Genomic DNA, 27,701 nt, shown 5'->3' on the forward strand with positions numbered 1-27,701 from the left:
TGGGGACAAACAATAGCACCTGTTCCTCACAAGATAGCAGCCCAGTTAGTCCATTCATGTATCTTTAATGAAGCTCTGGGGCAGATGGCAAAAAATGGCATCATCAACGACAGCGCAGAGGAGACAAAAGGGGAAAGTGCCGATCCAACAATACGTTATTTTTACGAATGGGAAGAGACAGAGTCAGAGTGTTTCTTAGGCATCTGCTACCGTCTTGGTTTTCAGAAAGACCTGAGGAACATCTCAGCAATTAAAATTTCTGGGCATGTAGCCGATTTTATGAAGTACATCAATCAATGCCTCCGCCCAATTTTTCACCCCCCTCAGTATAATCAAAATCATCATCATCATCATAATAAAACTCTCATGAAAAGAAATTATCAAAAATGAAAGATTTCATTGGATTTTTTGCAATTTTATATATTTAATAATTCTATGATTAGTGATACTTTTACATTCTCTTCATTTTTACTGCTTATTTATGTTTTTCAGTTGACCTATTCTGAAAATGGACACCTGTGAATATAATAATTCTGGGTGAAACAAACATTTATGTAGGAACAGTGTTTAATATGTGCCAGAAAGAAGACCTATGGGAGGGAATGGTAACTCTCTTAAATGCAAACTCAAACTTACAGCCTAAATGTAACCTTTAGTCAAAGTTGCATTGATTTATCTAGACTAAAGACCTGATCCTGTATTCAGAGTAGGAAGAATAGCAGATAGGCAGAATATGAAATAGTGATTCTCCACACTTAAAAAATTGCTTTTATTTGAGAGTTTAAACAGAATCTGTTTGCAAACAGCCGAGTGGATCCAAATCTACAGGATTGCATTGGGGAATAACCATTGTAGGATTTGGTTATTATGTGTTTTGAATGATTTTTATGGCACAGTGGAGTGAAATATTGCTATGGGTATGTATGCACCATCACTCAAACCATAGCACTCTGATCTCTCCTGTGTCCTGTACCTTCACAACCCCATGGAAATACTTCACGTGTGTGGGATATTTCTTAAGGTTTTAGCGCCATTTGATTAGATGTTAGTTAGGAACTACCGAAAATGATTTTAAGTCATACTGTATTGAATTTCTTCCATTAGTGTTGCTTCTATCAGACAAAGCCTGTGGTTTTTGTTTGCTGTACTCCTGTAGAGCCAGTGTGTAGGAACACCATGCAGCAAAACCAGCACCATTTTATCAGAGGTAAATGCCTGTTCTGGGCACATGGGGTTCAACTCCAATCTGACCAAGTTTAGCTTATAACCTAAAACACACAGCCAGGCTTACCTCAGCTAAAATGAGAGAAATAGCTGCGCAAAGCTAGTTTCTTTCACGCCCCAGTGCCATAGCAGTAATTGCACAAAGACCTTTTTATTATAAGTTGATTTTCCTGAGGAATGGATTCAAAAAATACTGTAAAGTGTTTATTTTTTGCTTGACCTTTATTAACCTACATCTTAGGGCTTTCCCAAGAGAAGAGTTGTTGGTAAATTAACCCTCACAGACACACACAGTAGCATTTCTGCACTGCATCAATGGTTGTGAAAGTAATGGGGATATGACAAGAAAATTTGGCACTATTTAAACAATGTCATAGGTCAACATATGGGATTTGACCAAAAAAGTTTTTTAAGAATTAAATGAAAAAAAATTGCTTGAAGTGTCCTTTAACTTTTTAATAGTATTTAATGCCACCAATTTATGGTAGGATGAGGGCAAAATTTCTTTTCTGTCTAAACCCCAAATTTCTTCCTACGTTTACAAGCTTTGATATATAAACCATTATATATTTGCTTAACTACTAATCATAAAAATCACAGTCAAGCCCTTGGGTACTTCTGGGCTTAAGGCATGATGGATAAAAACTCTTTGTTATCTTATCCACTGTCTCTGAAACACAGGTAGTGTAAATTAAGGAACTAGGACATTAACATGTAGATTTAACAGACACGATTCTATCACATCTCTGATTTTCTATATGTTGAATACACGGGTTGGAATAAGGTGAAGACTTTCCTCTGTCTTGTTTGTGGGTTTTGGTCATTAAGGTCAAATTAAATTTGATATAGTAGTTTTTTTCCTGAAATGGTCTTTGAATACAGCTCTATAATTACCAAGCTACATGATAGTGCATAAAGCTATAAAGCTGCTCAGACAGACAAGCAATTTCTATGTTATTTTGAGGTGTGTATGGCAGAGGATGTTAGTTTATTTGGGAGACAAATAAAGATGTTGGAACCTTAAACTTTAAGAGTTCGGGTGTTGACTAGGTGGTGAGCTTTTGAAATAATGTACCTGAGTTGTTCATATATATGTGAACAATACAATGATGTAAGATCTCAAAATTACCCTAAGGTTACTAAAATTTGATCGTTAAAGCAGCTACTGCAGTGTTAGGTTACTTCTAAATGCTTGTCACTCTGCTGTCTGTGACCAAAGATGAGAAAACGGGGGAAAAATTAATAGGTATATTTACCACTCTACTTTTTAAAAAAACTATGGTATATTTTGTACCTTTTTACCTTGTGCCAGGACAGGGAATTTTAATTTGAAAAAAATAATAAAGAACCGGAAAGAAGTAGGAAAATGTGCAGTTCACTGAGACTGTTACACCTTTGACACCGAGGGAAAACAATGTTAGTGAGGACTTTGATGTGATAATGTGAAGTTGGCAGGGATTGCGTTAAGGCGAAGGTTCTTTGGGACTGTGTGAACACAAGAACACTATCAGTACTGGAGAAATACCTGTCAAGACAAATTTGTGCTATTTCTGATCAGAGGCTCTCTTCTGTTTAGCAGGTTCAGGGTCACATGCCTCCGCTCATGATCCCAATTTTTCCACACGACCAGCGGACGCTGGCAGCGGCTGCTGCAGCCCAGCAGGGATTTCTCTTCCCCCCAGGAATAACTTACAAACCAGGTAAGCTGATAGGGATGTGAAGCTATTGCACATTTTAAGACATTAACTGTATCTTCTTGTGTGATCTATCTCATATAGACGATACACAGCAGGCATAGCTGGTTGGAAATTATGTGGAGCTTTTGCAACTCCACTTGAAAAAAAAACTTCTGGACTGAAGGAAGTGGATGGACTACTGGTTATTGAACATCATGATTTTTTTACCTTTATTTCCCTCAAAACCATTTGCTTTAAATATATTGGCCCACTTAGCTAGCAATTTGCATCTGGTCTGCCCTGTGTTATTACAAAAGCTGCACATCTTTAATTAATCCTTTTATCTTCCGTATATTTGTCTTTTGTGCCAAAATTCTCACCCTTTTGTTTGATTTCAATCTGGTTAATAAAAAGTTTCAGTAGTTCAATTCCAGTCATCATTCAGACTCATAACAGGTCACATAACCTTGCAGTGAAATATGTTTTGAGATGATTTAGCAAATGTTATGATTTCTTTCTTTTTTCCTCCAAGTTTACAGGACTCCTGGGGAATTCAATTAGGGATATAATGGTTTGAAGCTACTTTCAGAGTCTCCTTGTAAACAGGGCTTTAAATGTTTAAAGACACTTTGCCAAAGGAATTCAATGTAGGAAGATAGTTAAGTAAATAAAAGTCAACCTTATTTTCATTTGTACATTCTTTGTAAGTGACCTCAGTCCAGAAGCAGCAACCTTATTTTGCTCATTAATAGTATTCGCTGTCAAGCTGCCTTTAGCATATTAACCTGATAACTAATAACTACAAAACATAAAGACCAGTTTCTTTTTTATTCATTAAATATGAAATGTACAAAGTAAAGCATTGATCCGGTTCCCACTGATGTTAGTGAGGCTTTTGCTGTTGACTGCAACAGGAACAGGGTCAAATCCAAAGTAAAGCTTCATAATAGATGATGTAAACAGCATGCTAATTAAAAGCCAGGTTGAACCTAAAATCTTTTCTAGCAAGTTTACTTAATATTAGATGAAGTGAGGCCAAGCAGGATTTCAGCAAGTATTTCCGTTTGTTCCTTCTGTCTCTTTAGTCTGGAGACATTCCTCTTTAAAATCACCAGAATCTTTGTCCAGATATTTATCTTATTTTCACTTTGAGAAATCCTAAAGTTCTTTTCCCATTTGATAAACTGTTGCACTGGATGCAGGAACCAGTTTACTAGAGTTCTGAAAGGCAGAGATCTCTAGATAGCACAGGATGATGGTTATTCACAACAGCTGGAGACCAAAGTGAAGAATAATATGTCAACAAAGACAAAGAGTTGCCAGTTGTGGAAATTGTCTACAGCACCCTGGCTAATATCTTTCTTCTCACAGGCAATAGAAAGCACATGCTTTCCTTGCTTTTCCCATTTTAATCTGACATGCTTTCTGTATAGTGACTACTAATGACTTAGCTGCTGTGCCTGAAAGGTGTTGTGTTAAATCACACTGTGTTACTTTTGCCTCTGTAGGCTTCTTAGTACAATAACAACTTAGGAGTAAGAGTACCATCATGTTTTCCTGCACATGACCAAATTTCTGCACTTATTCTAAAGTGTTTCTTATAGTACCTATCCTAACACTTTATCAGGATTCAGGTGTTCTAATTTGATCCTATTGACCTTCTCATAGGAAGTGATACAGCTTTAGGGCATTTTTTTACTTGCCAGACTGCAGAAAGAGAGATGTATGACAAATGTGAGAAGAATGAAGTGCAGGAAGAAACCAAGGCCTAGACGTCTTGGAACATAGCTAAGCTGTTTGCTGGTATGTTACTGGTTTATGTCCAGATGATACCAGTAAAGAGCAGAAGTTACAATTATCTGATCATACCCAGTGGCTTTAAGGAAAGGAGAATATTTATATCTTCAATATATTTATTAAATTCTACAGCATATGTGGCAAAGGTAGCTGGGCAGGTCAGTAACTTCTGTCAGAGAGACATCAGGATTAAAAAGAAAATGCTGCAACTACATTTCGTATTGATTAATTCCTATTTTTGGCACCCTCGGCACAGTATTTAAGGAATTAATGAAACTAGAGATTAAGCTATACTCTCATAGAGAGGGTTCTTCAAAGTCATTTCTGAGGAATATTTATTAACTTGACTGCTACTACCTGTACTCTCCTACTTTTGTGAGAAATGAAACTTTCACCTCTAGAACTGTCAGTTTAAACTCATTCATACCTCTGAGGGAAGATAGGAGATGGATTAACCCTTCAGACGCTCACCATTTCCCTTTAGGTTGCCTGTCTAGGTTCTATTTCATTTTACTACAGTTTGAAGTAGGCAAGACTGAGTTTTGACCCTGCCAGTTTTCCCTGACATTCAGAAAATGCAGTGAGAGGAATTTTAGTAATAGGAGCAGTGGGAACTAAGTACTTTTGAAACTGGCTGTGTCATTTAGGGAATGTCAAATATTGTGTACACAGTCACTTAATTTGCTTTGCCTGCAGAATGGGCTAGATAGAAGCCAGCTCCGAAGTGGAAGCGGCGTATCAGTGTTAGTGTGACAGGACAGCCCAGATGAGTCCTGCCTCGGTGTACAAGCAGGGGTATGATTATGTGTACATGTCCATGCAGAAATGTCTTCATGGGCTAAGTAGGAGCCAATTTCATGGCTATTTAGTTCAATGCCAAGATAGCAGTTACCAAGTACTGTTGCAAATCTGCACACAAACTCTATGCCTAGAAGAAATAAAATGATATTATTTAGCAAAATACACCAGTTCATTCCCTCAATCGAAGGTCCTATAGAAGAGAGGAGGATTTATTAGGTACTGAGGCCCTTCCAGTACATACCTTGGGTGCTCATGAACCTCTGAGCTCAGAAGATCATTATGAGAAAACCTAAGGACTTGCTGATATACAGCTATGATAAAGCCTGACAGGAGAGAGTTTCCTACTCCCTGGCAGAATCTTTAACACCGAGGTGGCTGTAACCCTCCCCCTGTCATATTTTGGAGTTCTAGGAGGTGAAATGGGCCAAAGTTAGCAAGTGCTGATGACAAGTAATAATTACATTAGAAAAAAAATCCCCAAAGTCCCATGCTTCCTTATGTATCTCAAAGTCATGTAATATAATTTTCCGGCGTGGTAAGTACTAATTGAGAAATCAGAGCTGCATAGACCACCTAATTAATTTTTTATACATATTTCAGTATTTATACTGTATACCGGATTAATTAAAACTTTAGGGCGCTGTGCATCTCAAACGACTGTTGTGACTATTGACCTGCAGGCATCTGACGAGCCTCGTAGAGTACCTGGTTGTGGGGGTTGCCACTTATTCCAGTGGGAAGCTGAGAGTGGCAGCTGTTAGGAAGCTAATACTTGCCCAGAGATGCTATGCAGTTAATAGAATTATTTTGCATTCTGAGTACAGCAAAGCAACTGCACTGGCTTTCTGACTGTGACCACTACACTTACTGCTTGGAACTGGTAGGTGACATGGGTACCATTATGCCTCCTGTCCCAGTGCAAATTTCCCTTCATTTAACCAACCACATGTATCCAGGAAAACTTAGTGGACTGGAGTACCTTTGATTAGCATGTCCCCAGTAGTGCCCTGGGACAAGAGGAGAAGAGAGTGAGTGGAATAAGGAGGAAGACAATTTTCTCCTCCATCTTGAGGTGACTAAAGTATTACTTCCATCAAGTTCTTTGGCTAGGAGGGAACAGGGAAGTAGGATGATGATGGAGTAAATACATGAAGAATGCTGGGCAGGAGTCAAACTGTACATTGAACTGAGCTCAAACAGACCTATGGTTTGCTCAAAGCAGAGAGTGAGAGGCCTGGTCTCTATGTTGTCTGCATAATGGCAGTCCATGTGAGTTGAAAATGTGTGATTATTATTGCTTGATAATCTTCTGCAAATATTTTGTGTTATATCATTTCTTTACCACATCTGGAATCTCTGAAAAAGATTTTTGAAAAAAGAGACATTGAGTAGAGTAAAACTCTATTTGGAAAGGATTGTTGAGTGATATACTGCAGTCTGTTTTCAAAGCATTTTTTCATGTTTCATACAAAAAGTATATAAAGACCATTACTACTAGAATGGCTAAGAAACAACCTTTGCCTACCTAGGTCATTCGGCTTTATACACAAAAATAATTTACAGGAGATTTTGCTATGCTGCAATACAATGTGAAAATGGAGACTGTTTTTCTAGGCTGGTGGCAAAAATAGTGAGAAACAGAGCCAACATTTTGGCCTGGTTCTGTTTCTACTTGCACTGGGGCAAAACAATCCTTTATAATCAATGAAAGTAATAGTAGACAAAGCACGACAAACAAAAATGTCAGGCCTATTGTCATTGGACTGGACCTCAGAACATTCCAATACTGTGAGATATTTATCATCAAACAAATTAAACTCCTTGATTATGGTAGCTAATCCACATAACTAACCTAATCTTAGATATGCTGGATTTCATTGATATCCAGCATTGCAGTTTCCATTTGGAATAGGCGTTTTAAAAGTTTTTCCTAAAGCTGTAAGGAGGTTTAGATTTTACACAGCTCAGTACTCTATTTTTGCTGTTCCTCTTGGCAGGTGAGAACAGAAAGCGCACACCAAATCAACTGTGTACTGAGTTGGCCGTGTGTCTTTGCATGGCAGAGGTGCTGCCTGAGTCTTGTTTCTAATGGAATTTCCCCAGGAATGAGTTAAAGCCTGTCATGTGTTCCCTGTTGAGTTTTACTGGTTGGAACAAGAAGTCTGTAACCTCAGGATTTGTTGTAGCAATCCATGTGTGCCTCACTCCTAAATGCTGAGGTAAAAGCTGGAAGTGGTAGTAGGCAGTATTGTCAGGAGGGATTTTGCATGGAAATTTGCAGATTTCATAATTTTGTAAACATTACCCACAGACAGACAATTATGGGGAAACTGATTTTGCTGCAGCATGAGAATTGTGATAAAGCAGAGTTGCGGCAAACCCTACTCAGAACAAAAGGCATAAATGAAGTGGTACCATTGGACAGGGGAGATGCTCCATAGTATTCCCTTAGCCAGTTACCTCTATTAACATATTCCTCAATCCTAATGGATCTGTACAAGCAAAATACATGCCCTGTGTGGGTGTACTGTGGGAGTAGGCACATGTATCCCTGCTGTATCCTGACAGCACCCTGAGGAGAAGTGCGCTTTTCTTGGTCTATTCATTATGCCTGGGAGGGTAGGGCCCTGGAATGGGTGATCTCTTCCAGCTCCATTTCCTCTCATTCTGTGAGTGCACACAGAGAGTGTGCAAGTGGCAGTTTGAGTTCCATGTGTGAAGTGACAGATTTTAAGTCACAATCCCAGAATGGGGAAAATGTTGTCAAACCAAGAGCTTTGTAACTCAGATGAGGGGAGTCAGCTTATGTCTTACAATTGTGTTTTAGGAAAGACGGGTAATAAAGCAACACCTTCCCCCTACTCTGGGTCTCACAAAAGCCAGACATCCTTCTTTCCTCACAGCTCACAAAGCCTTGATCTGGAAGGTAAGTCTATACATCCTATAAATAAAGTCCACTAAGCTTCATCTCTTCATCCAAGACAAAAAGAAACATTTACATTATTTCTATGTAGAACAGCACAGCACAATTGCTCACTGCTTTTATTCATTTGGAAATGTTGCTCAACCTGACAAACGAAACAGAAGTCTGGCATACTTTTCCATGGCTTGTAAACACCAATTTATATATAAACAACAGCAGCCAAATGTAAATAGACAATCAGCACAGCGAGGAGATTGAACAGATCAGTTTGCAAAACATGACAGATTTTCTTCTTCCAGCATTCTTCTCACTCCTGTTTATCAAAGACCAGCACACACCAGTACCTAAGGCAGACCTGTCTGAACATGTTCTGCTGCCTTTTGTACAAATTTAAAAGAATGGATCCTCACGCAAGCATTCCAAATCGAGAAACAAATTTGAAAAAAATTGCTACAATACATCGACTGATTTCTTGCCAGCTATAAAGAAGCTTCTTTATCCATTCTTGCACTGAGAAAATGAGAGGGGAAAATATGTACCTCTGTAATTAAAAATGAAAAGCAGAGCATTCCTTGCATGTTCAGTTTGCTCAAGGGAGAAAGAAGTACCTTTGCTCTGCTTTTACTGCTTGGTGTCAATGAAGTACTCCAGAGCTAAATGAGTATTAATTTTTCTTCTCAGCCCAAAGATGCTGCTAACATACCAGGACTTAGCCATAATTTAACACATTGAAATGAGGGGGAAGAGGGACAGGATTGGGTTTTAATACAAGTAAATGGCATAACTCTAAAATTATTTTTCCTGTAATAAAAGAAGTAACTGTAGCCAGCAGGTGAGCAAGGGAACACTACAGGGTGTGGTGAAGATACTATTAAATTAACTGTGAAGCCAAAAACTCTGTGTGTGTGTGTGCGCTTGTGGGTATAAAATATCTGGCTATTTCAAACCATAGGAGCATGACAGCTGTGAAAAAGGAGTGCCGCAGGGAATTCTTTTAGAGTTTGATTTTTTTTAAAATATGTTTGACATGGAAAATGTTTTAGTACAAATAAAGCAACTGGTATTGAACTTAAAAAGTGTATGCGGAGGGGGAGGGAGAAAGAAGAGATTGCTGTGTGGAACAGGAATGAATAATTCATGATATTTAAAGAAAGAATGCCTCCGAAATGTTCTGCAAGGCAGTCCATGCTGATAAGTCGGATGGTTATTTTCCCCCCCATTTAAAGCATCATTAATTCAACATCTTTGTGATTTTTTTAAAAAAACCTTGTAAGATATTTCTCAAAGAAACATTATTTAACTTAGATTAGGATCTTATTTATTCAGATAATTTAATATAAATATCAAAGAGATGAGTGGAATTATTTAACCATAAAGAGACAGCTTTAGCACTTTTAGAAAATAATCTAGGGGGTTTTGTTGCCTTTTTTTTTTTTTTTTTTTTTAAGGAAAAAAACACAACATCATTGCAAACTAAAATCAACCTCATGGAATGGGGAAAATAATAAGAGATATTTTGAACATTACTCCATAGGACACCAGTACAATATAGTGTTAGTGAGTGCATTGTAGCAGAGCTCCATACGCAATCAGAATCCAATTGTTACTGGACTGTGTACAAGCACATACTGTGCTCAATGGCCTGATGAGGTATTATGGATATGATGCAAAGAGACCTTGTGGATTAGACATGTACAATTTATTAAAATAGTGAAGCAACCAAACATTTTAACTGAGCTGAATACAGTAGAACTTCAGGTGGTAAGAAAGGAGGGTTCTGAGGAATCCAGTTACTACAAAGATTTCAGCTATTGTTATTTATTTAAGGGGGTCGACACAAAAAAAATCTAGTTCTTGGAATGTCCTAATTACATTATGTTGGATTTCTGTATTCTCCCTCATTGCTACATTCTGCTTTCAGCATGGAAGAGACCGATTATTGTAAGTCTCAAAAATGTACAGAGGAGCAGCCTGTTAAAATGTAGCCTACAGATCATACATAACAGTGACTTTAATAAGTAGCTTGAGCCAAAGTGATATTCCATTAAATCATATTTATTGTGTAACTTATCCATCACTATATCGATTTTTATATCTCAGATTACACTGCTAAATTATTTCAGCCTTCCTTCACTCCTTACGTTGACTAAGAGACCCAAAGGCACTGAGTGATGCATATGTGTGGGAACACTCATAGATGCTATAAGACATAATGTTGCAATGCTTAATTTGGAACATTAATATCTCTTATTTTCTGGAATATTTGTTGTCCCCTAAATGCACATGACACACATTTTCAGTTTCTAGTGAGCAGAACACACAAACTTTAGTACCCTAATCTTCATGTAACTGAGCAACTGTGTAATCTACCAACCTCAGTAGTTCCCCAGATCTGAGAGAAAGTTAAAGATGTATTTCCAGCTATTTTAAGAAGTGATTTGGTTTTTTTCTCTATGACTACCTTAAAGGAGTTGTCCTAAGTCAGAGAACCTCAAAGCAAAATAAGAAACTCAGCCTGTGTTGAGCCAACTGGGTAGCTTTCCTGGAAGCCACTCGACACTGAAAAGAAATCACCCTGCATTAAATTGGACTGAAAATTCTTGGGTGATAACAAATTTCTTTTGTTTTAAGAAACATGTGGTGAAAATTTATTTTTTTCCTCTGGGAGCCACTGGGTTTTCCTGGAGTATCTTATCAGTGTGTCTGTGGCTCTGAGGCCCATTTTGTGCCCAGGTTTACACGCGTGATTTGAACATTTGCTTTTGAAAATGAAAATCACGAGTATCGTATTTATGTTTTGCCAGTTTGCCTACCAGCTATCTGCTAACAAACAAAGTTCCAAGGGAGCATGACAAGTCTGTGCCCAGTGAAGCCTTTTGTTTTGGCAGATGTTTAGGCTTAAAGGAGTGCTGTGGAGCACAGGCAATCCTAGGTCCTTGTTTGCACTTGTCTGTTGCTATTCTCTGCTCATTGTCTGAACCTGCACGCATTGTTCTCCCGACAGGTGATAACTACCCTGTGCAGTTCATTCCATCAACAATGGCAGCTGCTGCTGCTTCTGGACTCAGCCCTTTACAGCTCCAGGTATGTGCCAGAACAAAAAAATGTGGGATCGAAGCCAACATTTTAGGGGAAAACTGCTAACCAGCTGTATGCTAAATAATAGTCTGAATGTTAAATAATTTTTGAGCACAGCCCAGGAGGATTAACACCTTATGTACTTACAGTACAGCAAATACAGTAATGTGCAGCCAACCTTGATACTGTGAGTGAAAGACATTGTTCTGTGTGTTTTATATTGGCAGTTAATGGTATTTTTTTTATTTATATGACCAATTGATGGGAGATAAGTTCAAAGATCTTTTTGTACTTTATTTTCATGTGGTCTCTCCCCTGTAGCTGCAATGTACTACCTTTAATTGAAGCAGTCAGTGTATTCAAACAAAAGTATGTTATTGGGGTTTTTTTCTTTTTCTTTTTTTTTTTTTTTCCATACAGCGTGGTGTTGACAATACAATAAATTGCACACTCTTTTAGCTTCTGTATTTAGGTAATCTCAACCTTTCTGTGCATTAAGCTGGTCAAATGCCAAACATGGTTAGGAGCCTTAGTTTGGCCGTTTATTTGTTTTTGGCACATACAGAGTGAAATGTTGTGAAAGAAAGATTTATGTGCCATGTTATTAGCTAGCTTCTTGTGGCAAGAAGTTTTTAATTTCACAAGAAAAGACACAACAATGTCATAAATAATGAAGAAACAGTCAAAAGCTTTCAGAGTTAAAATGTGTGGAAAGAAAGTGACAGTGAACATGAGAGGAAAGGCCATTAAAGATGCATGTAACTATTTGCAAGTAAACCTTTGAAACCCCTATTTGAGTTAGGTTAGAGTCAGGTTCAGAAGCGAGTAAGGAATAAATTGTGCCTAGAGTAGCAAAATATTGCCATGTTAATATCCGAATATCTACTTTGCTTACATTTCTGCAACTATATAGTTTTCCAGAGGGACCAAAGCAAATTAAAACCCCTCTCTTCTTTACCCTATGCTGATATTCTTGCCAACTTAACTTAGGATAAGTGAGAATGGCACCAGAATTCGCTGTTCATTCATGGTCCAGAGCTGGCAAAGAAGACCCCTTGAGCTTAGGTCTGACCTAAGTCAGAACACCCTGACTCTGCAGGCAGAGATCTCCAGAAAATGTTTTTTTGGGACATGATAATATGATGTTAAGACTGTACCTTGGACAGGCTTCAAACCAAAGGGAAGTTTCTCGAAAGGAAAAATAGCAAGCAGGTATCCTTTGAAAGTCTGTATTTGACTATTTATTGAAGTGAAAGTCTCATTAGCTTTAGTAGAGAAAATACTGCAGAAATCACCTTGTGAATTGAGAGAGACTATTTTTGCTGCTTTGAAATGCACTAAAACAAATACTGTGCCTACACAAGACTGTAAGGCAGGAAAGCGTGAAAACTGTTCAACTGTCAAAGAAACAGGATCTAAACGACAGACATTTTGATTCTTTCCTTTTACAGCATCCATTTGTAACTTGACCCACATATTTGCACATTAGACTTGATCTGAACCTACAGCAATAGTGCAATTTCATTAATTTTTGGAAATGATAAACTGAGTTGTTAAACTTGATGAGAAGAATTGGAGAGAAAACAATCAGCCAAGAAAGTGGTGCTAGTAAATTTGGAAACATTCAGGCTTGAAGGGCCTGAATTTCCATTTTGATGTATGTGTTGTAAAAGACTTCTTTTGTTTGTTCCTCCGCCTCCTCCCTTTCTATTTTGTTTGAATTTCACCTCTAGGGGATTTCACAACCTTTAAAAGTTTCATGGTTATAAGAGCTTAAGTGATGGAGTGCTTAACCTTAGGTTGATATGTGCTCATCAGATTGTCAAATTGTGAGAAACTAAATTTTATTTACTCCTACTGTTAATATTCTATTAATATTCTTTTTGTACCAGTTCTCTAAGTGTTCCCTAAATAGCTACTTATTTGGGTGTGTTTGTTGAAGGGAATTTGTTGTTCTACCTGATGCGTCACAAAGACTGTTAGGGGTGTAGAATTTCAGCTAATTTTCCCATCTTTGCTTCCCTTCCCCCTTCGTTCTCTGTTCTGCTTCCTTTCTTCCACGCACCCCACCCACTTATTTATTTACATGAATGCTGTGGCCATGGTATCTGAGTATTTCCCAAGTGCTTAAAAATACTGATCACAAAACTAATCTCTGTTCCTTTCAGCCAGTGGGAGAAACAGCTAATTCATTTGCAGGTTTGGGTTTGTTTCTACATGTGAGGGTATGTCTAATATACGTGTTTGGAGAACTTGGGGAGGGAGAGCTATGTCAAGTCAAAGAGCTTTGCAGTAGCTCTAACATTTCAGTTTACCAGGGCATTATTATTAGTTCCAAAATTATGTTCCATAATCTGTATGCAGCTGCAGTGGAAATTCTGTCAGCTTCAAGCTTGTAATCCCTCCTTTTTTTTTTCTACTTATGTTTTTTTTTTTTGGATGATCATGCTCCAGGTAGGGGCTAGCAGCAGATCTGTGTTCTCATCTTCCTGTGTGATAGGGCAACTTCTATGCAAGCTCTGAATCTAAGAGTACAGAGAACCATTTACTCCCAGGTACCTTGTGTAACGATAGGAATTATTCCCCAGATGATGTTTCTCCAGAGGGCAAGTTGTAATTAATGATTTGCCTGTCTTACTCAAGCTATTTAGCACATTGTTGTCAAAATGTACTTTCTCTGAATTCTGTATTTGGGTTCATCAGGGAATTATGCATCTCCATAAGTTTAAAAAAAAAGACTACTGAAATCATGTACAGGAGTTCCTCAAGTAACTAATGTCACTCTTATAGGTGCAACATTGAAAAAAAAAAAATTCTCCTTCAGCAATAGACCTGTTTGACCCATCTGCTCTTTAGATTTTGAATCACATTAATCAGCTAATGGTAAATGCCATTAATACTCAGTGTAGCTTTAAGTATACTGAAATCAAATAGTAACTACCACACATTTATGCTAGTCCATGTTCCCGAACTGGTGGCTTGCTCTGCTTTGGGTGGGTATCAGATAACTTCTTTTAATCTGTATACTGATCTCATGAAGGTGTCATCAAAGGTGTTGTTGACAAAAAAGACTTAAAACTGTGTTCCACATTTCCCATTCCTGTCTCAGCCACACCTTACCAGTTTCCTCAACAACTCAGCCAAAGATTTAAATAATATGCCTGGTAGGACCAAGCCTTGTTAGGACTTTTGGTATGAGGAAGGATCTTGCTGATGCAAGAACAGTTCTCTAAGTATAGTCTAATCAGAAAAACCAAGCTATTTCTGTTTACCCCTCCAGCTTCAAACAGCTGTGAGTGAATCTGGTCAATTCAAACTTCTGCTAAATATTTTACAGCTATATTACCAAATAGACCTGTAGCACGTGTGCATAGTGGTGTATGAAACAGTTCTGATGTGTGTTTAACTAAAGCATGTTGCTTTAATTAATCAGTGTGAGCTGTAAAACCTTTTGCTTTTCTTTATACACACCTTCTCTGGAGCTTCTCCCCTTTCCTGTTTCCTTGAATCTTTTCCATAGCTGTCAAATGTTTGCATTGATATTAACTGATTCTAGATATGTGTGGTCAACAATCTTGCTAAATGAGTGAACTTGGTCATGAAATGGGTTTTCCCAGATCTCATGTTGCTGGCAGCAGTAACTTAGTTACTGGGAAGTCACTGTGATGGCAGAGGTGGCACCTATATCCTTAGTTTCAAACAAGGCATGTTACTGTATGCTCTTTATTGTTTAAAAACAATCTGCCTTCATTCTTACATATTTCTACAAAGCTGTCTGTGTGGTAAATAAGGAAATGTCGCAACTCTCTCAACTGCGACTGATAAACTGTTGATAGAAATGGAAGCACTACAATGATGCTAGCTGGAGTTATTCCTAAACAAAGTGAGCTTTGGGAAAAAAAGCAAAACAAAAAAGCTCTCGTTCATAACTCTTTCCCCAAACTATTTGTGTAATTTGTCCTTCAAAATTTATCGCTTATAACACTAATGAACCTTGGCAAGTCTTAACTATAGTTGCAGCTGTGTTCTTGAAACCTGAAGTTTTTATAATCAGGTTTTTTTTTTTTTTAAATTAACTAAACACATATTTGTCTATTTCTTTTCTGCCCTCCCATCTCATCCTGCTCCTCAATATTCTCTTCTAACTGCAAACAAATTAAATGACCTTTTTTTTATATTGCTGGGTGCAGATCCGGTGTACTGCTGAAGCATTGCACAGCCTGCCTCAGGGGCACAATATTAGTAGAGAGAAGGCCAAAGAATGCTATTTTTAGTTGAACAGTTCAGCAGATGGAGGCATGAATACTCATATATCTGAAGGTTGAGGGGTTTGAACCATTAATTTTGATAATGTATTTAACCCTGGGAACAATCAGAAACTGTAACTCCAAGGTTACAATGCTTTTGACCTTTAGAGGACAGAGGGCACTTGGTACAGTAAACAATATATTACATTTCTACTTATTCCAATTCTCTCACACATATAAATTTCAGGACATAGTTGACATTTGCTTTCCTCAGCTATTTTAGTGCTGGTCCTTAAAGTAAGTCAAGAAGAATGTGCAGGAAAGAGGCCAATGTAATGCGACAGTCATGTAAATATGGCCTTTAAATAGCTAAGTTGTTAGATGTGGCCCTTTATGAAGAAATATTATTCTCAGGAACTGGAATCAGGGTGACTTATTATTTCAATGAAAAGGTTGTTTTAGTGGACTGCTGCTCTTACGAAGTTTCCTCTGTATGTTGTAACCTTAACACAATTTTTCAGTGGGGCTAATGTGATCTGATAGTGATAGCTCACATTGGAGGTGATTTGGTCCCACTCTGGTACCACATCATGCAAAGTGATGTACCTGCCTTATGTCTTATTAAATGATGCATGCTCCTCTTCAACAAATATAGCAGTTAAATATCACGCAGCTTAAGTATTTCTAATTAAAATATCTCCATGTGTCAGCATATTGGTAATGTATTATTTTAATCCATTTATTTTGTTTATGAAACAGTGACATATGTTTAGATTGTGAAATATATGAGCCTTAAAAATCACTTTATTGAAGAAAATTAATTTCTACAATGCTGTCTCAGTAATGTGTTCACTCACCCAGTCAGTCACTGGCAAGGCTGCCAGTCTTAATGTTGGTTAGACACAGTTTAACAGTTTTATCTGACATAACACTCTCGGATGTAGGCAATAATAATTTTTTGAAATGCAAAAACCGTGGGGTTTTCCTATTCCTTTTTTTTTTTTTTTTTTTATTTCTTTTTTTTTTTTTTAACACGATGAAGAATGAGGATTGGGTAAATGTGAAAGAGAATTGGTTAAACCAATCAAAATTAAAACCAGCTAGTTACCTTTTCAAAGTTAAGACACTGTAATTTGTTTGTCAGCGGGTAGATAGTTGGGTCAGCACTATGAGTGAGTGACTGTCAGCGGGAATTCCTACAAGACAAGTAATTTCCCTCAATGAATTACTGACAGATTGCTCACTTCTTCGAATCACTAGAGAAAACAAACTTAATATTGTTACAGGCAGAGTTTCTGTCTTCATTAGCCTTATAGAATGATTTTATCTAGCATTCAAACACTACTGAGCTCTAGGTGGACATATTTTAAACAGAATGTTCCTTATTATGATACAGTGAATAGTGGCCTAAATTAAGGGGATGGTGTGTGCAAATTTCAGTATATGGAAGTAGTAAATTAAATATTTTGGTCCTTTTCTTATGTAGAAATTTAAATTGTAGCAGAGAAAGGAAAGAGGTCGAAAGAAGATTTTATTAGGGCTCTGAGAGACCAAGCACGTCCTTTAATGAAAATAAAATTAAAAATATGCCAACCTTGCAATACTTAGGAAAATTTAATTAAAATCAATGAAATAGTTATACTTGTGCCTTTCCCTACTTGAACGTTTATGTCTCTGTATGTAATATCTGTGTTATCAAGTTGAATTATATTAGTGGCAGTATCAATGAAAATGATGTCACTGAGTCAATATTTTACTATATGACCTCCTTTCTTTGCAGAATTTCTTAATACTTTATCTTCTCCTACTCCTTCTTATCTTCAGCCCTGAATTATCTGGCAAAGTGATTTTCCTCAGGAAAGGACAGCCCATCAAAATTGAACATTTTTGCAGAAAAGTATCAATTGTGAGGAAATTTTTCCAAGATTTTCCTAGCTCCCCCAGTAATGTCATCCCCAACCAAAATGAGAGGAAATCTCCCTATTCTCTTCGAGCTGGTAAAAACAGACAGAAAGACAAACAAACAAACAAAGCCATTGGCCTGGCACAGCAGCATTGCAACTGCAAGAGGCTTCCTGCACCCATTCTTCACCCAATGCTCTGTACCTCCAAAAACTGCTTTAAACAGCATGTCTTTGTTACACTTATTCTTCCTTAATGGAACAGTGTCACATTATTTAATAAAAAATGTATTGGCATGTGTAAGAAAGAGACTGTTTCTATAATCTGAAGCAGTTCTAGTACTTGTCTTGGTGGTGGCAAGACTAAGTCCATTCCTGGGCAGGTATTTTCCCCATTTGCAGGAAGGTCCCTAACCACGGACTGTCACCCAGACTGGCACAGTTCTCTCTTTCTGTTCCCTTCAGATTCCCAACCTTGGGAAGTGCTCCTGTCCTGCTCCTGCTCTCCTCTCCCAAGAGGGAAGACTTTTCAATCTGGCAGCTAGGGATCAGGCTTCTGGCACGATTCCCACCTTTTGCACCTTTAGATCTTACCGAGCAGGACAGCTGCCTTCCAGGCCCATATGCTCTGTTCCAGGGAGAATTTACCATTAAGATCATAAATGGCAGAGACATCAACTCACTTATCAAGAAACTTGTATGTTTATAGCCTGGATTGCAGGAGGTTTTTTGAATCTCTTCAGTCTATATCAAGGCAAAAGCTAGAGCCCAAGTGATTGGAAGAGGCTGAGCCCCCAGCATCAACAAGATGTTCTTGCTGCTTTAACCACTGGCTGCCCCTCGCTGAAAGCCCAGGCTCTATTTTAAAATCATTGTGCTGTGCAAAGCTCCCTCCCAGGGGTATGTATTCACTCAGAAGCCAGTAAGAAGCAAATAAGTTACTGCTGCATTTACTGACAGAGCACCAGAGGCACCAGTACTACAGAGTGCCGTCAGGGGACGAGCACGTTTTTTAAAGCTCTTTTAAAACTGTGGCATCCCTTTGGGGAATAGGCTGACTGTGAGGCATACTCTGAGCTGGCAGTTGGATTCCTTCAAGCTTTCTAGAAATGTATATGGTGTGTGCCTTACAGGAATTAGCTGCAAGTGAATATGTTTCTGGAATTTTATTATACTTTTGATAACCATAGAGCAAGCTGCTTAATTTGACTACAAATTACAAACATGAAGGATTTTTTCCTGGGAAGGTGTTAACGTTTTTGGTTGTTTAGGAACTTATCCGGAATCCGATTAAAAACAAAAATGACTTTTAAGTCAGGTCTATACACAAAGGAAAATAATACAATTCAGTATCGTCATTCTTTCCTGACTAATTGCTACAGAAAAAATAAAACTTAATAGCTCATTTTTCATCTGAACTAAAAGTTCTAAGAATAAAGGTGGTTAGGTTAGATCTTCTAGGTGCAGACAAACACACACACATGCTCAAAGGAAGCAGAAGAATTCTCTTTAAGATGCATGGACTAGAAAGACATCACCTGCCTCATTTTTGAGGGTCTTTGATTATAAGACCATATGCCCTCCCACTGATCCAGTTCAGAAAGAAAGGGAAATTTATAGGAGATGAGACAAAACTCATCAAACTGGTGAGTAGGTGTTGCTATCACCAAGTAGAAGAGTCTTCATGGATGAGGAAACAGCAATGGTATGGCCTCCAACACCCTGCTTGTCTAAAATGTGTTTGGTCTGTGATGCTTTTAGAATCCATATGACTGAGAAATTAGAAAAGTGTCCTAACTAGAAAGTATGGGAATCATATTTTTAAGACTCAGCATGCAGGCTACATGTGGCTGGAGGCACACCAGAAGGCAGTCCTGAAAAAAAGACTGGAGGGAGGAGCATATTAAGGTGTACAAGAGGAAAACACACGATGCTTAAATTTCATGGGATTATTTGAAACTTTATGGAATCATTCACAAAATCTATTGAAGTCTCTATAATAGGGCATGTATTTGGTGTTGTGCATGAATTATGGCAAGTAGCTAAGCATGAAAAATGAAGAAGTATTTCAGCTGTAGGAATAGTGAGAATGTGCTCTCAGGTCCACTGGCATTTTTGGAAGTGAAAAATCAGAGAGGTAAAGTCCTTTCAAAAAAGTTGAATCATTTGTCCTACACACTAGAAACAGAACAAGTCACCATATTTAACTAGTTTACAGCATTATTAAATAACACTTTTGTGAACTATTCACAGTAATTCATGCAGCACAGGCCATCTCTTCTGCTGCAGTCTTCAACACTTAGGGGAGGGCTAAGATCAGGCCTTATAGCCTATTTAACCTGGTCCCAGCACTGTTGCTGAAGTATCATCACACCCACTGCAGTTCAGAAAGCATGGCAATCATCTTATGCCCAGTTCACATTTTCTTGTGAATTGTGATGGAATACATCAGCTTCCAATGCATTTATAATAGTAAGTCCCCAGTTACCTGGTTTTGAGGTGCAAATGTGAATTTTTTTTAGATGCAATTTTTATAAGTCCATTTGAATATGTTTTGCATAATTTTGTGTATATTTCCTTTAAGGACTTTATTTAATTTTCCTTGAAGGTGCATGAAAGTTCAAAATACACAGTAAAAAGATCAGTGTGAGCGATCTGCTAAGCGACCTGCAAAGCACAATTATTTCTAATGCTTTAAAATACCTGTAAACTGGGCTTGTTTTCTGCTTCACAAAGAAAACATTTCACTGTTTTCTGCATTTAAATATACATTTTAACTGTGTTGACTTATCAGGTAACACAGCAGGCTGAACAGGGACAAACCATTTTTAATGATATGTTAATTGAATGGGATGCTAGAGATGCACCTGAGTGGCTTTTTTCCCAGATGTGCCCCAGCTGACTGATAAAGCTTCTCCTGATCAGTAGAGCCAGTATATATTTATTATAGCCCTGTCTTCTGTCCATTTTTGCTAGTGAAAATTATAGAATGGCTGTGAGCTACCACATGAACTGTGTCTCCTATAAAAGTCAGAAAACATTGCAGCTTCAAATCCCAAGCAGCACTTTCAAATGTTCAGCTTTTAAATGTAGAGTTGCCTTGGCATCTTCTCACAAGATGGGGATTCAGATGTGGGAATTGAGATAGGTAGTTTAAATGGGACTCTTTTTTTTCTGACCTGCACCCACTTATTTCTGGGATGGTGTCTCATTATTCTGTCATGGGAGCATGTATAAATTTAATTGTAGTGCTTTTGCCTCTCAGTATGCTTAGCAGTGGTGAGTGTTCCATTTTTTTTGTATCTGTACAGTTCTACCCAGGGAAATACTACAATCATTACATTAGACAGTTTCTCCTTCTGGATAGTCAGGGAGTGAATGAACCCGCCAACTTAAGCTAGATTTTATAAAATATTTCTAGAGAACATTTATTGCCACTTATTTTTTCCATGTCCTGGTTTCCTCTTTTGTTACTTATGCCTTGGTTTTCCTCTCTGCTGCCTGGTTGACAGACCTAGAATGTGTACACTAGAAACAGCAATTGCACAACCATCTCCTGTCCTGAATTGATTTAATCCCCTATAGGATTAGAAGAATAATTATGTTTTTAGACCCCTTCAACTAAGATTGTCTACATTACTGGCAATCATACCAGTGACATGGACATGTGCTTACTAGGAAACTCAATTCACCAACTCATTTCACACAGCCCAACAAGCAGTTACTCATAATTGCTTGTAATCCTGCTGACATGAGACTGAATGAAACTCTTGACTTCTCTCACAAAGCCTATCTATGTGTGAACATTTTTAAAAATAAATATCTGAAATTCTGAAATGCAAAATTTGATAAGCTTTGATAGCTATCATCCCTTCAGCAAACTTACTATAATTAATTGCTTCTCAATCATATAATTTTATTTCCCTTATCACAGTTGTCCTTTTTAAGCAGCTTCTTCTTTTTACACTAGCTTTAGTGCAGAACACATTTCTACAGATAAAGTGTGTGAAACTGTCTGAATTTGTGAGTTAACTGCTTTTTGATATAGACCTCTCACATTTATTGTTAAAAATTCTTTATATTAGCAGTCAGTAAGGTAGAAAACCCAGATTTTTTGAGAAGAGCTTCTAAAAGAATACCAGAATACATTTTCAATTCTTTCTATGAATAATTTGATTTACAGCATCATCAGAGAAGGTAATACTATAATAGCACAAAGTGAATGAAAAAACCTGAACTATGATGCAACCATCTGGTTATATTTTCATATTTTCCTGATAGATCTGGTTATATTTTTAGTTTAAATAAATACTGCTTATTCACTTTCCTTGGATGCAAGAGAAGGAGTTTAAAACACTAGAGCCTTTGTTTGTAGGTATCTTTGGAGCCTGCGACCTGGTCCTTGCTTCTTTTCCTAGGTTAGCTTGTTAGTCTGTTAACTTTGGTGCTATCCACAATTTTTATGAGTTAGAATTTATGCCATGAAAATGGCAATAGCAAATTCTAATAGAAAAATCATATACGGATTTAACATTTCACATTTTTTCTCTCCATTATCCACTGGAAACTAGAAATTACTTTTTCAAGCAAGTACAGTTGTCCTTTACTGTGACTGGCTTTCTACCAAAGGTGTTTAGGCATACTTGCCTGCCTCCTTCCATATCAAAAACATAATTGTTTTTGACAAGCAGAGCTTGTCACAGTTATTTTGTAAAATCATAAAAAATGTTAAAGATTGTTTTTTTGCAAATAACGAAGATGTATAGAACAATATATAATCTGGGAGAACCACAAAGATACAGCTATTGTGCTTCTTTCCTGTGCATGGCAAATAACAGGAGAATCGTGATCAAAAAGTAGCATATCAGTAATCTGACAGCATTAAATGAAGGACTGCAAACCTTTGTGCTTACGAGAAAGATTTTACTGATGTTTCTGCTATCCTCCTGCAGAGGGAATGGCTATAGATATTTGATGAAGATTTTAGAATATTTTTTTGCTTGATATTTGCAATATTTTATTAAGATAGCAATTTTATTAATGCTCACGTTTTATCTATACTAGGAATACTTTATGGTTGTATTCAGATATACCTGGTTCAGATGCTGTAGTAATGCAGCAGCAGTGTCTCCATTTCGTGAGGAGCACAGAGAAAATGTTGTCTTGCTCAGGTTCTCAGAGGGTGGGTGAGTTTAAATGGAAGGTCTGAGGGATGATTCCTCCTTTCTGGGTGTGGGTGCTCACCCTGTGTGGAGGTGGGACACAGAAGTGTTTAGTTTCTCCTGCTTTCTGTGTTCCTGTTTCCTGGTCCATGTCCCCAGGCTGGCCAGAGAAAAGGTAAACTGGGAGCTTGCACTGTGAGAGTGCTCCTGCTCTCTAAGTGCAGAGCAAGACTGCAAGTTTAACAGCCTCTCATTAGGTCTTTCTCTTGAGGAAAAAATACAACAAAAAAAGAGGCATTCTCAGTTTGGGCTTTGATCTTGCTTTCATAAACAACTCAAAGAATTTGCATGGGAGCAGGCAACTATTCCATTATTGTCGCTAGCAAAAATACGAGAGAATAGATACACAAAGTGGAAGAGATGAGAACAGTTAGCACTCCTTTATTCCTTGTCAGAACTTAATCTAGATCAACTAAAAATGTTTGCTGTTTTTGTCATGCCTCAAGATAAAATGTCAATGTTTACATACTCCTATCTTTTAGACAAAAGATGCTTATTGTTTTTGAGCTCCTGAGTTACTATCTATAGGAAATCATAAATATGTAAGAGATGCCTAGGTTTATCTTATTTTTAAGTTCTAGTTTTTTTGTTGGTTTGTGGGTTTTTTGTTTTGTTTTATTTTAAGAGCATTTTCTATAAGCACAACAAACACTTTTTGTTACATACTTCTGTGCTTTTCCTTATTTTGTACTTTTTTTACACCATAAAGAATTAAACCAGAGTAAAGTTCGTAAGATGAGATGCTAATGTATTTTTGTCTGTTTCTCCGTTAGGAAAAAATGCTAAGCCTATATTATGTAGAAAGGGGCTTTTTCTTAAAGTGATCCTCATATTTGCCTATAGATTTTCAGTCTGGAGAGCAAATGATCAAACTCCAGTTTTGGGGCTCCAAACATTTTGTTTCAATTTTTGTGTCTGTATAGGGTTTTTTTAGTGATACGTATGTTGAGCTTTGCAAACTGCAGTATTTCATTCCCACCCTCCTTCAATTCCCTACTTTGTGTGGCAGTCTCAGTGTGTTCAGCAGGTTGTTCGCCAGCAGATGAAACAGATGTTTAGGCCATACTGGAATGGAGCGGCATGCTGCATCAGGACCTGGATATTCCTCTTGACATCTGGATGCTGCTGGGCTGGGAAGCCTGCCTTAGGCCGGGAGGCTGTAGGAGCCTTGTGGCAGTAAACATAGGGTCCTTGCTGCTCTTTAAGCGATTAGTGCACTGAAGCAGCAATAATGCTGAATTATCGCTTGGTTGCGTTCTTCTAAGGAATCTTGGGACAAAGGGATAGTCAAGGAGGAGTATTTACAGTAAAGTCATGTTCAGAAAGACAAGACTAATTACCATGTGTTAAAAAGCTTTCTTTCAACTGATTTAATAGTAAAATTATTATGAATACTTCAGGAAACTTTTTACAAAGCAGCAAACAAATAGCTTACACAAACCCCTCCCTTTTTTCATTTAAAATCATTACGATGAAAAAAAGACAACTTCAGCTACTTTCCAGTTTCATGCTCTAGTCAAATTGTATGGAACAGACAACAAAATGTGACTGAATAAATTAAATTGAAGGTATACTAATGTTCATGCCTACTAGAGACAAAAATGTGAACTTCTAATAGCTGCAGGGAAGAATATTAGGTATAGAAGCTGTCTGACTTATGCATTGAGTCTTTATAGTTTCACTTTATCAAGTAGAAATTTCTGCTGTATGTGCTGCTACAGCCTAAATTGTCAGCTGCAGCACTTTCCTTTATGATGTGTGTTATTTAAACACAATAGACATTGTATATTGCATGGAAATAGGTGCTTAATGTTTTGTGATTACTAGCTATTGGATAAAATAGCATTTAGCATGGTTCTCCCCTTCCCACCCCCAATAAATTGTTATTGTTAAGACCAATGTGTTTAAATGAGGGCCCTCCCAAGCAGATTACAGCTTTTTGGAGAGCATGAAGAAATATTTTGAAGAAGACCAGTTTGTTGCTCTCATTTAACCTCCAGTAGCCTGAAGGGGTTATATTGAATTAACACTGGCTAAAGGGCCTGACCTGAGAGGCAACCAAAAGTGATTGAACTTCATTTTCAGATACAGGCTGTAATCTGTTGGGAAAGGAATAATAATAATAATAATAATAAAAAATAGAAAGCACCATTTACTGAAATTCTAACTAAGCTGTATTTCAATGGGCCATTTAATGCTCAGATGGACAAAGGTATTACTTCAGTCACTGAATTGTATCAAACCCTTTCTCAGAGGCCCAGTTTAAAAACTCTACAGGAAAAGTGGCTTAGCATCATATTCTCAGAGGACCAACACTCAGTCTGTTTGGAAAGGGGGAAAAAATAAAAAGAGTGAAATGAGGTGAGACACGGCCGCCAAGTCAGTGAGGATTTTTACCTCTCCTTCCAGTCAGTTGCTTCAGAAGGGAATTGTTCTTCAGAAAGCAAGAGCTCCATATTTTCTACAGAAGACTTTCATTTTTGTATATATATATATATGTGGGTTTGGTTTTTTTGGGTGTGTGTGTTTGTGGTGGTTTTTGTAATTGTTTTGGGTTTGTTTGTTTGTTTGTTTGTTTTAGTAGCTTTTACTTTGTTCCCCTCAGTCAGCTTTTGGACTGCCCTTTGTTGTTTTCTGACATGGCAGAAATATAGTTTTCTCTCTGGGAGCCTGAGGACCAGTACCTATATTTTACAGGGTTAGATTTTTGACTTGGTGACATTGAAAATAATTGAAAGTCTCATTTAAATATCACAGGCACTGTGAACTGAGTAGTTCAGTAGTTAGTTTTCCTTTAATAGACAAAATGCTACATATATTCCATGCTATTATATTACATGTAATTATATAATTTTTTAAGATATATTTTTGAATTAATGTTTTTTGCAGTGAGTAAACTTTTCTTTCATGATTTTAATGCTGTCTCATTAAAAATTCCCAGAAGCCTCATAGGCTGATGGGGTGACATTATATCTTGAAAACTTGTCAAGGTGCTGCAAATCTCATAAACCAGCAGCTTTACTTCCTAAGGGGAAACAAACACAATATTAGAGACAACTGCCAGGTGCCAAATTTTATACATTGTCTTACCTACTTGCAGTGATTTTGATAATTTATCTGAGCTCTAAACATTGTTTCTTGGCTTTGTCCACGGCTTTACAGTAAACAGGTTGTGAACAGGCAGTTGCAGAGAGATTGCATTTAATTGTCATAATTCAATGGAATCAAGGCCTTTTGATTTCTAAAGGGCATGATCTCAGGAATCATGCCTACATGAAAGTTCCTGCATTTAGGCAGCAAAGCAGAGAGAGCTGTTTTGATGAAAACTTCTACTTCGTCAAAGCAGGATGAGGTCACAAGAACAAGAAATACAGTTTACAAATGAAACAGAAGTGATTTTAAGAGCACCTTAATGCACATGTGCCTGAAGGCAAGTTAGTTCTTTATTGCACTGGTGCATATATTTTAGGTAACAATTCTCCAAATTTACATGACTGTAACTGAGAGAGACTTTGAGGTTGGATGTCTGAGCTGTCAGGCCATGATGAGAAACAGGTGGGGATAGGGAGAAGTGAATAAGGTTCTAATCGTGAATCTTGCTGCAGGTATCTTCTCATTCCACATTTTTCCATGGTGGTTTCCCAGCCCTCCCCCCCCCCCAACACCAAACATTAACATGAGCCTTGGGGGCAAAAAGCATCATCTGTAATTCCTTTATTTAAGAAAAGGTAATGTTGATAACTTTTAACAAAAATTTGTCACATGGTAATTTCATCTTCAGTTTACATTAAAAATTTAAATAGACATTTTGTAGCTGAAAATACCTACTCAGGCTCCCCCCATAATATGATGAATGAACCCAAAATTAAAATAATAGTGCAGGAACCACAGCATGAAAGAATAAGTCAAGGACAAAAAGATCTATCATTTCTTCAGATCTATCATTTCCTCACTCATGTGAATGTGATCCTTTAGTCCATTCATATTTTGAGCACAACCTATTGTATGTTCTGTAGGACTCCTCTGTCAAGTAAGGAAAATTTTCTTCTCCAAAAGATGAAGAAAGAAATGAAAAATTATGAAGACTAGATATGGTTTTGCTAATTATTTTCCCCAGCAGAAGTCTGGGTCTTTGTCACTGACTTATTTAACAGATCCTCCTAACATCTGTCCAGCAGACTGTGGACTTTATTAACAGACAAGAGACCCACCAGATTTAGAGCCTGCTGGGTGCGTCTTCATCTTCACAGCTGTGGATTAACTCAGACTTTCCAGAAGAGGACAACCATATGGGATAATTGGTGTCACTGGGTAGCTAAAAAAAATATGAAGAAACAAATGTGGTCCAAACACAATTCACTGTTTTTACAGCCACAATTACTAGTCTGTTTAAGAAATAAGAAAGGCAGCATTACACTAAAAAAAGAAAATCTATTCATATCTGTGTGGGAACCTAATCAGGCTCTTGTTTCCAATGACGATGGCTCCACAGTCGCACCAGGTCTGCGACAAGAATGCTCCTTTTGTGTGCCGATAATGTGGAAGCGATAAAATTTCCTATAAGAGACATATGTGTTTACATCATGAGATGTGTTATTTGACAAAACGCTTTGTTCTCTGCATATTTTCCACGCAGAGTTTCATGCTGGGTTGTTTTGCTGGAAAGCTTTGATTAGCTAGAATTAGTTGCTGAAGTAAAATAGACACTTTTGTTTTATGAGTCCTCTTGCTGAGCTGTAAATTATAGTAAAACATATAAGGAGTGACAGAAAGAAGTGCTGATTTGAACCTCTGACCCATGATCGGCATAAAAACATAAGATAACTCTTTCA

General features: G+C 37.5%; 1 protein-coding gene across 10 annotated transcripts in view; it reads left to right on the forward strand.

The window, feature by feature from the left end:
- Positions 1 to 27,701, forward strand: part of SOX6 (SRY-box transcription factor 6) — a 263,900-nt gene that overhangs the window by 161,251 nt on the left and 74,948 nt on the right. For 5 of the 10 annotated variants that reach the window (XM_050335391.1, XM_050335396.1, XM_050335392.1 and 2 more), the window contains 3 exons: positions 2,801 to 2,924; positions 8,326 to 8,424; positions 11,426 to 11,505. In XM_050335391.1, coding sequence (XP_050191348.1) covers positions 2,801 to 2,924; positions 8,326 to 8,424; positions 11,426 to 11,505 — 303 coding nt within the window. The remainder of the gene's footprint in view (positions 1 to 2,800; positions 2,925 to 8,325; positions 8,425 to 11,425; positions 11,506 to 27,701) is intronic. The other 5 variants (XM_050335399.1, XM_050335394.1, XM_050335397.1 and 2 more) reach the window with 3 other exon arrangements.

The sequence above is a fragment of the Myiozetetes cayanensis genome, unplaced genomic scaffold (genome assembly GCF_022539395.1).
Source record: "Myiozetetes cayanensis isolate MyiCay16 unplaced genomic scaffold, myiCay2020 scf6-25, whole genome shotgun sequence".
NCBI lineage: Eukaryota > Metazoa > Chordata > Aves > Passeriformes > Tyrannidae > Myiozetetes > Myiozetetes cayanensis.